Below are 13,234 nucleotides of genomic sequence, written 5' to 3'. Positions count from 1 at the left end.
GTGTTACGATAAAATTGTTTATATACATACATCAGCAAGCAACATAATATATAGTGATTAAGTTTAGGGCTCGCTTTTATGCGGATCAGGAAGCTTTTCGCGTCCAACTGAAAAGACCTTACGGCACGCCCCATTCCTCGTGGCACGCCCCATTTCTTTCTGACCTCTTGCCACGCCCATTGCTCCAGCCTGCAGCTACCTCTACTTGCATACAAATTATGATATATTGTGAGGTTTTGGTCAAATTAATTGTTGGTTTGGCGATATTTCCCCTGTTTGCATACATCTTAGAAAAACACATGACGATGCGGTTGCGGTTTTCTCCGTGTTTTTCAGTAATTTGAATAATTAACCGATATCCGTGCACTCACGTGCATGTAAACGACCTCGTTAACTCACGGTATCTAGCCTATATGATTACCTTATAACGAGCATCATATGGTGAATAAACGAGCTTTCATTTAACTTAATTTCATACCTTCAATTTGTAGTGCATGTCGCGTTTTATCATGGTTCAATTCTTTCGTTCATATCTCCTGTTAATATTATCCTTATTGGTTAAAACTTTTAGCTAGCAGTTTAACTTTATACTAAACTAACAAGGGAACAACGTAACACAAGGTAGCTCTGATTAAACTGAACCAAATAACGAACAAAGGGGAAATAAAATGGGAAAAATATCTTATTTAGGTTTTTTTGGCATATGGCTGCGTAGAGTCAGACAGAGAAATAACAGTTTAATTTAGCTAAACCATGTGAATATTATGAGACTGATTTACCTGATCTCTTCAGTCCTCCTGTGAAAGAAAATGGCGGTAAAATCCCTGACAGGATATGTTTAGTGGAGGCGTGGCTTAATTTACACCGCTCAGAGTGAAATCTGATAACACCCTTGTTTTACACTGACACTGTCGTGAATATAACACTGGCCTAGCAATGGCAGTGTTATTTTATTACCAGATAGTGTTAAAACAACATCAACACTGTGTATTTAACACCATCCCTGAAAATTTAACACTGGTGATTTTGCTGTGTATGCTCCAAGCAGGAAATAATCTATATGATGGGGGAGGGTGAAGCCCCCTGATCCCCTGCGGCTGTGACCACTAATACCACTGCAGTGTTTATATCCACTGCCCTATCCCTCATCATTGTGTAAAGTTACTGTTCTCCGAGGTCCTTATCATTACATCAATTGTGTTTGCGATTCACAGTTTGGGTAATAAAACTTTACTGCAAAAAAGTTGGTGAACCTTGATGTCATTGTCTTAGGCTATGTTTACATTAATGCGTTTATCCTTTAAAACGCGTTACTTTTGCTACGTTTACGCCTTTCATCTACACTACATCACCGTTTTCGACCCTCATAAACGGATTCGTTCGCAAACGCTGAAGACCCCGTTTTAGTTTGAGAACTCAGACGTTGCTCTGAGTGTAAATGAACATAGACGGAGTCTTATGTAAACGAACAGCTGATGTTAACGTGACAGCGCATCATTTTCAAAGTAAAAATTATTTTATTCATGTAAATGTTGGTTTGTTACGGAGGTTTTGCCAAAAATAGTAAACATCTACCAACCAGCTATTATAAACGCTATATCGGATAGTTTGAACATGTATCCTTATAGATAATGTCTGTTTTATATGAATGTTTGAGTATTGTTGGGTTTAATGTGTTTATGTTTTGTTTAAATGTAGTTAGCTTATGAAAGATAGACTGTAATTTTAAATGCCATATAGGCGTTGCAAAGGCCAATATGAAGGGAGAATTGTAATGGGTCAGACATTATTTTCCAGTTTAATGTAAGTTTTGTTTGCTACTTTAAAATGAATTTCGTTTCAGATAATTTGTCTCTTAATTTTAATCGATGTTTTGTTGATAAGTTTTGTGAATATAAATTAATAAAAACAATAAACTCAACGTCATTAATATAATGCTCGTTTAGGCGCTTGGCTTTTAGCTATTTGTGTGTTGCTAGCGGAGGACGTGCACGGACCTCGCACACTTTTAAAAATTAATTCAAAAAGCATTTCTGGTAAAGGCTAAAGCAATACTTCACCTCTTACTATGTTTGATTGAAGTTTGAATTTGCTGATTTATTTTTGCTTCAAGTTCGCTACTGTTCAGTACTGTTCACTTGAATGCTTTCTTTTTAAATCATAAAGACCTTTCTGTTTAGTTATAAAATAAAAATTAACCTATTAATCATATTAATATGTTGTAGGGGGGAGCTAGAACAGTATAAGTGTTTATGTTTTGTTTAAATTTAGTTAGCTTACGAAAGATAGACTGTAATTTTAAATGCCATATAGGCGTTGTAAAGGCTAATATGAAGGGAGAATTGTAATGGGTCAGAAATTATTTTCCAGTTTAATGTAAGTTTTGTTTGCTACTTTAAAATGAATTTCGTTTCAGATAATTTGTCTCTTAATTTGAATCGATGTTTTGTTGATAAGTTTTGTGAATATAAATTAATAAAAACAATAAACTCATCGTCATTAATATATAATGCTCTTTTAGGCGTTGCGCTTTTAGCTATTTGTGTGTTGCTAGCGGAGGACGTGCACGGACCTCGCACACTTTTAAAAATTAATGCAATAAGCATTTCGTAGGCTAAATTAATACTTCACCTCTTACTATGTTTGATTGAAGTTTGCATTTGCTAAAATTTATTTTTTGCTTCAAGTTCGCTACTGTTTAGTACTGTTCACTTGAATTCTTTCTTTTTAAATCATAAAGACCTTTCTGTTTAGTTATAAAATAAAAATTAACCTATTAATCATATTAATATGTTGTAGGGGGTAGATAGAACAGTACAAGACTTTCCCAAACACATTTTTATAGGTTAAAAAATAGTGTCTGTTGTAGTGGCCGGCAAAGGATCTAGCTATGAATTTTTGTCAATATCGCACACCCCTAGGCTGCGTAAACGTGCAGGTAAGCTATTATTAGAGTAATAAGTTATTTTACATTTTTATGCGCATGCCCAGTTACATGATTGGTCATGTTTCATGCGTTTATGGTGGTGTATAGTGTGGATGGAGATTCTTTTTAAAATGCCAGTATAAACGAGGATCGTTTTCATTTTAAAATGCCGTTTTAAAACGCAAATGCTCTAATGTAAACATGGCCTTAGACACACCTCCAACAACACCCAGGAAGCTGTGAAAGGGACACTCCAATTTTTTTTTTTAATATTTTAATTTTCCAGTTCCCATTGAGTTAAATATTTGATTTTTACCATTTTGGAATCCATTCAGCTGACCTCCGGGTCTAGCGCTACCACTTTTAGCATAGTTTAGCATAATCTATTGAATCTGATTAGACCATTTAGCATCGCGCTCAAAAATAACCAAATAGTTTCGATATTTAAAAAAAACTTGACTCTTCTGTAGTTTCATCGGGTACTACGACCGACAAGAAAATTAAAAGTTGCGATTTTCTAGGTAGTTATGGCTAGGAACTATACTCTCATTCTGGCGTAATAATCAAGGAGTTTGCTGCTGTAAAATGGCTGCAGGAGGCGCAATGATATTACGCAGTGCCTGAAAATAGTCCCCTTAGTTACTTTCAATACTATTTTTAGGTGCTGCGTAATGTCATTTCGCCTGCTGCAGCCATGTTACAACAGCAAAGTCCTTCATTATTACGCCTGTATGAGAGTGTAGTTCCTAGCAATATCTGCCTAGAAAATCGCAACTTTAAATTTTCCGTCAGTCTTAGTACATGATGTCACTACAGAAGAGTCAAGTTTAAAATAGGAAAAATATCGAAACTCTTTGGTGATTTTTTAGCGCGATGCTAATGGTCTAATTAAATTCAATTGATTATGCTAAGCTATAATAAAAGTGGTACCGCCCAGTGGCGGAACTAGAATTTTTTAATGGGGTGGCCAGGGGGTGGCCAAAGCTACTTTAGGGGGTCCATAGTCCATAAAAGAAAATGATGTGTAACCATGTATCAAGAAAGCATAAATGAATCTTTTGATCGCATTATATGTAAACATAATATGGATGAATTTTAAATCTTTCTACTGTATTTCTTACATCTGATTTACTGTCTGTTAAAGGGATTCACCCAAAAATGAAAATTCTGTCATCATTTACTCACCCTTATGTTGTTCTAAACCTGTATTTTATTTTAATAAACACAAAAGAAGATATTTTGATAAATGATGGAGCACTCAATTAATGGTATATCCATTGAATTCCATCATGTTGTTTTTATTCCTACTATGGAAGTCAATGGTTACAGCTGTGTGCATACCATCATTTATCAAAATATCTTCTTTTGTGTTCATCAGAAAAAATCAGCCTGTCCGCGCCGCCCAGCTGTGACTCAGGAATTTGCTCAAATCCCTGTCGCGCCACAAAGCGCCACTCACATAGTTTAACATTAAATAACATCATATTTGTCCCAAATCATTAACGATGAACATTGGCTGCTAACGTTTATTTAGCACTTTGAAGTAGACGCTATCTGACGAAGCTCGCGCTATTTAATGTGCACTTCCGGTTTACAATACCTCCGAGTTGTCCTAGACGCGACGCGATGCGGTGCGACGCTGAGCTGCGCGGCTGGTGTGTGATCCCCTTGAGACCGAATGCAATCAAATTTTTAATCGTTAAGACGTACAGTAACCAAATGTTTAGTATTGAAATCACCAAGACAGCTATTTTGACATACAGTATGAGCATTTGTCCGTTTAAGCCAATAAGACGCGAACATGAAGTCGTTTAAGCTCTGGGTGTGCACGCGCACTATCGGATATGCGCGTCGCGCTTTCAAGTTCAATGTGGCAATCCAGTCAAATTAACAATCATAAAGTAGCCTATAAAGATCAGGTCAAGAATAAAAACATGGTGCTGGGTTTTGTTGTAAAAAGAATTGGCAATCTTAGACTTTATTCAGTCCAGAAGAAAATTACCACACTTCCAGCATATACGGTGAAATCATGTAGTATAAGCAATGTACGACTTCACTTACATCATTTTAAAGAGATTCCAAGCATTATGTAGACATGACATTTATCTTCTGATGGTATGAAAAGTATTCGTTAAGTTACAGAGATGTATAGTAACGAAGTAGAACTACTTCACTACTGTACTTAAGTACTAAAAGACAGTATCTGTACTCTACTGAAGTATTATTTTTTTCTCCTACTTCCACTTTTACTTCAGTACATTTTTTCTTTGAGTTTAATACTTTTACTCCAATACATTTTTTATGTGCTGCATAGTTACTCGTTACTCTCAAATGTTACGAATCATGGTCACATGGTGGTTTGAACCAATTGGAGATAGTGAAGTGCGACCCCTCCCTCCCTCTCACTTACAAATATGAGCCGGGGTTGTGGACAAATGTGAAGCGAAGAGAGAACCAAAGTGCGCGAGAAAGACAGAGAGAGAGAGAATGCGCAAGAAAGGGCGAGTGTGCGCGAAAGAAGGAAACCTAAATTCAATGAAACACCTTGTACCTTTACCTATTACCATTTTATCTACAAATATTTCATTAATTCTGAATTCTCTATCGCCATATCAGTTAAATTAATCTGAATTATCTGAACATTCATGTCCTTGTACTCCTGCTACAGCCAAAGGAATTGTGAGTGTCCTTTAGCTTAAACATTTGAAATAATATAAACAATATCATATTCAAACTTTTGACTGTTTTCTTTAATAACTACATTACACAATACTTGTACTTTTACTTTCAGTACTTGAGTAGTATATTTTAAAATAAACTACTTGCAATACTTAAGTACAAAGCATGTTTAATACTTTAGTACTTCCACTTAAGTGCTGTGCTTAAAGAGCACTTCAACTTCTACTCAAGTCACTTTTTTGATAGAGCACTTGTACTTTTACTCAAGTCTGGGTCGCTAGTACTTTATACATCTCTGTTAAGTTACAGTAATTTTTCTGACGCGTTTTTGAAAAGACGTCACTGATGGAGAGATAACAGAACGCGCATCATGTATATTTTCTTAATTTTGTGAAAAGCACAACATTCAGTTTTTATAGACACACAAAAATGACACTTTAACGTTTTAAATGATGTATAAATCATATCTGTATGTCCAAAATCAGCAGAGTAATCCAAGTCTCTTTGCGCAGTGATTGAAAAATATAGAGTTTGCGCCGCGACTGCAGTGAGGGTTAATATTCAAAATGTTTGTTTTTAACAATGTGCCGCACGTCGAAAATAAACATAGCGATTAAGTGAAAGTAGCGCATTAAATTTGGGGGGGCACACAGGGTGGCCAGTGACATGTCAAGGGTGTCTTGTGCCACCCTTGACACCCCTCTGGCTCCGCCACTGGTACCGCCAGACCCGGAGATCGGCTGAATGGATTCCAAAACGGTAAAAATCAAATGTTTAACTCTAGGGGAGCTGGAAAATTACCATATTTTCAAAAGAGTGGAGTTTCCCTTTGAGAGTCGGTCCATCAATTAAACCGATATGTCTTCACAGCAGGCTTTCGAACTTTTAGTATATATTTTATGGCCTCTGTTGGTTACAGTTGTATCATGAGCTGTGTGCTATCCACAAAAGCATACATTTTACGAAATTTTTTAGTTTTAATAAAACAAAATTAATAAAAAATCAAAACATTTTCATTTAAAACACCTACAGGACCTCTCTGCTTAGACTAAATCTGCTCCTCTCAATGACCCCTGCTACATCCCGTTGTTACTTTGTATAATCTGGGCTTTACATGCACGTCCAGATGGGCGTGAAAATCCACTTACCGATCCATATATTCAGCGGTTTACACTTGCCTGATTATATGCACTCCTGCATGACCGTCATATTATTTTTTTATTTCTATGCATAACAACCCTGCATGTTTTATCTAGCACGCTTACAACACATCAACCTCTGCTAATCCTATCACAAAACTAACATGGTAAGATCACAAATACTTTGTGTTGGCATGCCCGTGCAGGTCTGGTTTCATTTCAGCTGGGCGAATATAAACATCTTTATACCCAATCAGAGCTTACTTCTGGTAGACTGCATTAAGTTATTACCTGTAATTAAAATACCTCTGTGCTTACACTAAATAATGACAGGGATGGTAATATAAAGGCACTCATGCAGGTAAAACATTGTGGCAGGTGATAGGATGGAGCCCAGCTCAACTCTGTGCCCCTTTCCTTCCTGTCTCAGCTCCGCTACAGCTGGATTTTAAAGACGGCAACAGTCACAAACCTCTAACGGTGACCTGTTATCTGAAACTCAGCGGCCACACCCACTGCACCCACCCCCGTCCCAATACTTTACGATTACATGCGTGCATACACACACACACACACACACACACACACACACACACACACAGGAGGGGAGCCTGTAAAGCAGTATGCCTAGAGTTTCCCGCCCAGAAGCACGGCCTATAGAAAAGTGTGCAATGTTTTCATGGGGGAGGGGACCAGCGGGGAAGGAGGTGCTGTTGTCTTGCTGTGAAATCACAAGGGTGTTGGCAAAAAAGGAGATGAGAAGGTGCTTCAGGAAGGGACTGACTTTTATGATAATACAGGAACCAACTGGAGCAATTCACATGTGGACCTTAAGATTAAAGATTGCCACACACTGTTTTAAGGAACCTAGCCAGCTCAAAAATCCTATGCAAGAACATACAACAATTGTTAGGTCACACACTCCAAGAGAAATGCATTTACAGAAATTCAGTGATACATGATACATTTTCTGGGATTGAACCCATGATTTTTGCATTGCTAACACAGTGCTGTACCAGTTCAGGAAGAGCAGCGTGTGAAATGTAAACATGCTTTGTGTGCATTGCTGCATCCACGTGCATCTGTTGTGCATGTATTTGGTAAACATGCACCCACTTTGATGTATGCATGCATGCAGTTACTTTATTACTTTACAATAGTTGTTACAAATAAACATGCAACACGTGCAAAAAATTGTACACATAAAAATGTGTTATTTTATTCCTCGTGCACTATTTGGGGTCATTTTTATGCTGTTAATATTTAATCGTTATTGATACAGATTTTATTGTTTAAAAAAGTAAAGTGAGTGGTTTATATATTCAGGATCGTTGCACAGTGGCGCAGTTTGTTCACAAACTCGATTTCAACAACTGAAGTGTGTGTTGGTGTGACACAACAGAAACGTTTCTGGGTCCCGTCGCCATTTTCTCTTTCGAAATCTTTACATGCACATGGGTCTTTAATACCACAACATCTCTGTGGTCCGTTTCAAATCCACTTCCCAAAATAACTCGCACACATCTGGAAACCATAAGAAAAGGAAAAACGCGCGTGTTGCGTAACATTTATGACGAACTGCATTGCAGATGACCGTATGAATTCGTCTTTATGTGCATTTTAACGTAAATTGGATTGTTTTGCTCGACAACAGCAGTGAAAATAACCCCCATTAACCCGCAAAATCATTGCAAAAACAAATAAAACCCCGACTGATTGACATGCAAAAGTATCCAAACAGCTCTCTTGCTATGATTTGAAAATGTGCTGTGAGTCTCCGCGGGCCAATCACGGGGAGCGGGAGGCGGAGACGCGGATCTGGTCATCCTACGATGGAAAAGGCTAATCTGATTAATATTAATCGTGAAAGAGACCCGTCACCGAACTGGCTTACGTGATTGGCCAACGCGCCGCCGTTGGCAAGGGGGCGCTAGTCTGCTGGCCAATTACAGTATCGAGCTATCAACGAGGCGTGGCTTGTGAATATTAATTACGTACGTGACTGGACGCTCCATGGACATTTACGAGTGACGTAAGCGAGCCTTCAGTAATATTCATGAGGTAAGTCTTCGCCATAGTACGGTTCTTATATTCACCGTCAGGTTCGCGCTGTGATGAATTGAATATAGGGAAGAAGAAGGAGGAGGAGGAGAATCCAATCCGGTTTGAGCAGGTTTTTGTTTCGGAGGAACATTAACGTCTTCCTACACTGTGATCGTACCTACTGTGTATCTTTTACCGTGCTCAACTGAAAAGTGTTGCTGTTTTCAGCGTTAAATCTGCGAGTTTTTACACCCTTGATTTTTTTTGCGCTTCTAACAACCCGCAGCCATGCCTAAAAGGAGCAAAGTAAGTATCGCAATGGTTTCTTCATTTATCAAGGCACCATCTTTGCTAGAATATGCAGTATTGAGGGGAAAAGAAAACTAACGAATGCATTTACTTTGCATGCATGCAAATTTGAATTAATAGTTTTCGACTTAATCTTGCGAAATCGCAACGGCATGTGTGCAGTTAACGTTACGTTATCTATTTTCACATCCGTGTTTTAATATAAACGCGTTGCGAACGTGCGACTGAGATTTTTTTTATGCTCCGTTGGAGTTAATTAAATCCAGCTTGTTTTGCATGCATGCATACGTGTGGACGTAAAAAGATTTGTTGATATATTTCGTGTTTACAAGTCTCTGCCTAACACGGTTCAGACAAAGGGGGTGTAACGATCTTTAGTTTTCGTTTACGTGCGGTTCGATGCCGCGCGCGATCGAAGAAATCACATCGCTGTGTCAGATATTTATTTTTAGACGCGCGATGCTTATTTTTAACCGAGGTTTGCTGAGATCGCACATGCACGAGTTATATCCGTGCTTCGGTTTGTAAAGGGCTTGGGGGGTTTATTTAGTGTCATGGCTGCCGATGATTTAAACTCCGTGCAGCGACATTTTATCCAGCAGCTTCGTCCGTGTGTTTAATGCAGCGACTTATGTATTTTGCTCGTGCACGTTACAGCTTATGCAATGGTGATCGTCGTCATAGCGCCCCTGGTTGGTGTTTCCTATTATTCTGGTATATTCTTTTGAATTTGAAAGTGAATGGCGGGAATGTGGGGTCGGGGCGAGCGCAGATCTCCATTAATCAGCGCCGAGTGTGTATGGAGGGGGCGGCGCGTGCACGACTGCAATGCAAACGGACACGCGGAGCAATGCAATGTGGGCAAATGGGGGCAGGACATAAACACAGATGCACTGGTGACGGAATAGGGGAGGGGAGGGATGTAATATGACAGTCCTGCTAATGCATGCATGCACATTGCATTGCATTAATCCATGCATTTTATTTTATATAATCATGTGTGGAATCGAACACATGACCTTTGCATTGCATATCTTTCTAAAAAAGTATTTACTTATTGATTTTGCTTTTTCCTCCTCATAGGCGAATAATGATGCAGAGGTCACTGAGGTAAGCAGTAACTCTTTAATGCATGAAATTCAGTAACAGTATATAAGCTATAATGTCTTTTTAAAATACAGTGTGAAGACTGATCTATTTGTTGTTTCTTGCAGCCTAAAAGACGGTCGGAAAGACTGGTAAATGTAAGTATTTGTGCTTTTCGCATAGTCTTGGACACTTAACTTTGCATTGCTTTATTAATGTGTTATAACTTTTCTGCTTAAGAAACCGGCACCCCCAAAGGCAGAGCCCAAGCCAAAGGTAAAGGAACAGGTACTGATCTTCCTAATCTTGTTCATGTGTTATAATAACCCATCAATAACATAAAAAACTCATTGCATTGTAGAAGGCAGCTGCCAAACCTAAGAAAACTAAGGAACCGAAGGAGTCCAAGGAAGAGGAGAAGAAAGAGGAGGTGCCCGCGGAAAACGGAGAAACAAAAGCTGACGATGAGGTGAGATGGTCGCACGCTGCAAAATATTTATACACCTGTGCGTGTGTGTGTGTTTAAGGGTCGAATATTCACTGATGATGATGTTTTTCCAGGGATCGGCGACAGAAGACGGTGACAAGAAAGAAGACGGGGAATAACTTTGCTGAAGTCTCATCTTTTACCAGCACTCCCTGTACCTCTTTTCTTGTACAATTCAGGGGAATATTTTTATCTACTATTTTCTAAAGGCAGGTTTTTTAGTAGTTTGATTGTAGAGACACATTTTTTATGGAAGAAAAGAAACATTTGGAGGTGATCTCATCGTATCCAGCATTTTTACATTGGGCAGAAAAAAACTACCATCATCGTAAATGTCAACAGGCTTTTTTACCACTCTTTCTCTCTCTTTTAAAGTAAGAGATCGAGCGGCAGGTTGCGAGCATGTCCTTTACAGACAGCTGGACATCTTACTGAGCTTGTCCGAATGACTAACATTCCATCGGCTCGATAAGGGATTTTATTTTTTGTGTTTGTAACCTGTAATCTGTGTTTGGGGGGGAGGGATGGGCAAATAACTCATTGTTTATTGTTTATAAGGCGAAAGATTACTTGTAGAACGTTTGTAAGCTGTGTTCCATATGTTAACTGCAGTTCTTCTTCATCATCATCATTTCTGCTAAATAAACATATTCTCTAGTACTGGAGTTCATGTCAAGCCTGTGCTTCGTGTGTATTGATTTTGTCTTTTCTGTGATAGTACCGCAATACGTTGTCAAACTGCTTTGGGGAAGAAAAAAGCTATTTTTGGACTAAGTCCAATGTGTGTTATGGTACAAATGGCAAACATGGGATGATAATCTCTGTTCTCAGCAAAGCCAGTTATTTAACATCCAGAGAATTGGGGACAGATATGTCATTACGTGTCAAATCTTTTCAGCTGTAAAGCATTTCAACCAGCAGTAGCAATATTTTTGTGGGACTTAGATATCAAATATAAATGTACAGTTTCTTTTGATCATTGTTCATAGATGTATCTCTGTGTGTTATGGTTCGATAAAACAAGCCAATAAAAATCGGTTGTGATACCCTGTTGTCTCTTTGATTCTAAAGATTTGTTATTTTGTAGATGTAGCATGTAAATAGTTAATTTATTACATGTATTGAGATAAATGAAGGATTTCTCTAACACTTCACGATAGGGTTTTATTTATTAACCAGATGACTAACAATGAGCAATATATTTTTTAGCTTTGTGAATGTAAGTTAGTCATTGTTTGTTGCATTGTGCACTAAAGGAATAGTTCACCCTTAAATGAAGTCCATATTTTGCTCACCCTCAAGCCATCCTAGGTCATGACTTTTATCTTTTCTTTTCCGAAGTGAACCGATGGGTTTTCATGAGGAAACGCTTAATATTTCAAACTTTATAAACTACAGCCTACTATATAAACTGTATGTTCACAAGAGAGTTGAGACCCAAAACCCATTTGATTAAAAACCCTCACTTTTTACATCAGATGACATTTAATAAGTGTATAGATTAGATTTTTATATAAGAATGCGCTTTAACGGTGCTTTCGTACCTGGTTTAAAAGAGGAGTTCAATTGCACCCCCCTTCCCATTTCCTCACTGGTCTCTGTTCACATTACATTATTTTGGTCAGAATTGGGGTACGCTTGCGTCATCAAGTTCATAAAACAAAAAAAACATGTATATATTTCTTTCATGTGTAATCAACTTTGTGTTGTTGCAATCAACACATGTGTCTGCTGTGAAGGTGTGAACCAAATGCCTCATACAGATGTATGGCCCATAGAAACTGATTAGTGTGAATAACAAAGAAACACCATTCCTCAGGGTATATTGCTTGGTAGACCAATCTCTGTAGGAGGTCCTAACAAGTTTCTTTTGTTTGTAGTCCTTTTGTCATCATTTTTTAAAGTCCTGTCCCACAGACAGAACTATGGGATACGATCTAGAACAAGGCCATGCTACACAACTCTCTTTCATACACTAATTTGCCCCAAACGTTGGTCCGGCTTACTTCTTTTATGTATTAGAAGCATTGGTAAGCCACCCAAAGACTGCTCAGCCAAATTCATTGCACACCAAATGTGCTAGTGTAAAACCTCCCTATGGGGTACTATCCAATGCCATTATAAAGCTAAAAAGAGCCAGGATTGTATTTAATTATAAATGCAAACTGTGTTTGGCTAAAAGAATATAACTTTAAATGTGTTTGGCTAAAATATTATAACTTTAAATGTGTTTGGCTAAAATATTATAACTTCAACTGTGTTTGGCTAAGAGAATATAACTTTAACTTTGTTTGGCTAAAACAATATAACTTTGTGTTTGACTAAAACAATATAACTTCAACTGTGTTTGGCTAAGAGAATATAACTTTAACTGTGTTTGGCTAAAACAATATAACTTTGTGTTTGGCTAAAAGAATATAACTTCAACTGTGTTCGGCTAAAAGAACATAACTTTAACTGTGTTTGGCTAAAAGAATATAACTGCAACTGCATTTGGCTAAAAGAATATAACTTTAACTGTGTTTGGCTAAAAGAATATAACTGCAACTGCATTTGGCTAAAAGA

At 37.9% G+C, this 13,234-nt stretch overlaps 1 protein-coding gene across 2 annotated transcripts; it reads left to right on the top strand.

Annotated features, from left to right (window-relative positions):
* The first annotated feature begins 8,858 nt into the window (after nt 1-8,858).
* hmgn1b (high mobility group nucleosome binding domain 1b) lies at nt 8,859-11,715 on the top strand. Of its 2 annotated transcripts, none has more exons than XM_065261075.2 (6): nt 8,859-9,093; nt 10,180-10,206; nt 10,311-10,340; nt 10,423-10,470; nt 10,544-10,651; nt 10,744-11,715. In XM_065261075.2, exons 1-6 carry the CDS (start codon nt 9,076-9,078, stop codon nt 10,786-10,788), a joined length of 276 nt encoding a protein of 91 aa, XP_065117147.1. In that variant the 5' UTR covers nt 8,859-9,075; the 3' UTR covers nt 10,789-11,715. The 2 variants fall into 2 exon arrangements, with proteins under 2 accessions (XP_065117147.1, XP_065117155.1); XM_065261083.2 differs by having other exon boundaries at nt 8,867-9,093; nt 10,423-10,458.
* Nucleotides 11,716-13,234: the final 1,519 nt, after the last annotated feature.

This window comes from Paramisgurnus dabryanus, chromosome 10 (genome assembly GCF_030506205.2).
Source record: "Paramisgurnus dabryanus chromosome 10, PD_genome_1.1, whole genome shotgun sequence".
NCBI classification, from domain to species: domain Eukaryota; kingdom Metazoa; phylum Chordata; class Actinopteri; order Cypriniformes; family Cobitidae; genus Paramisgurnus; species Paramisgurnus dabryanus.
This window is presented reverse-complemented; position numbering and strand designations above follow the sequence as displayed.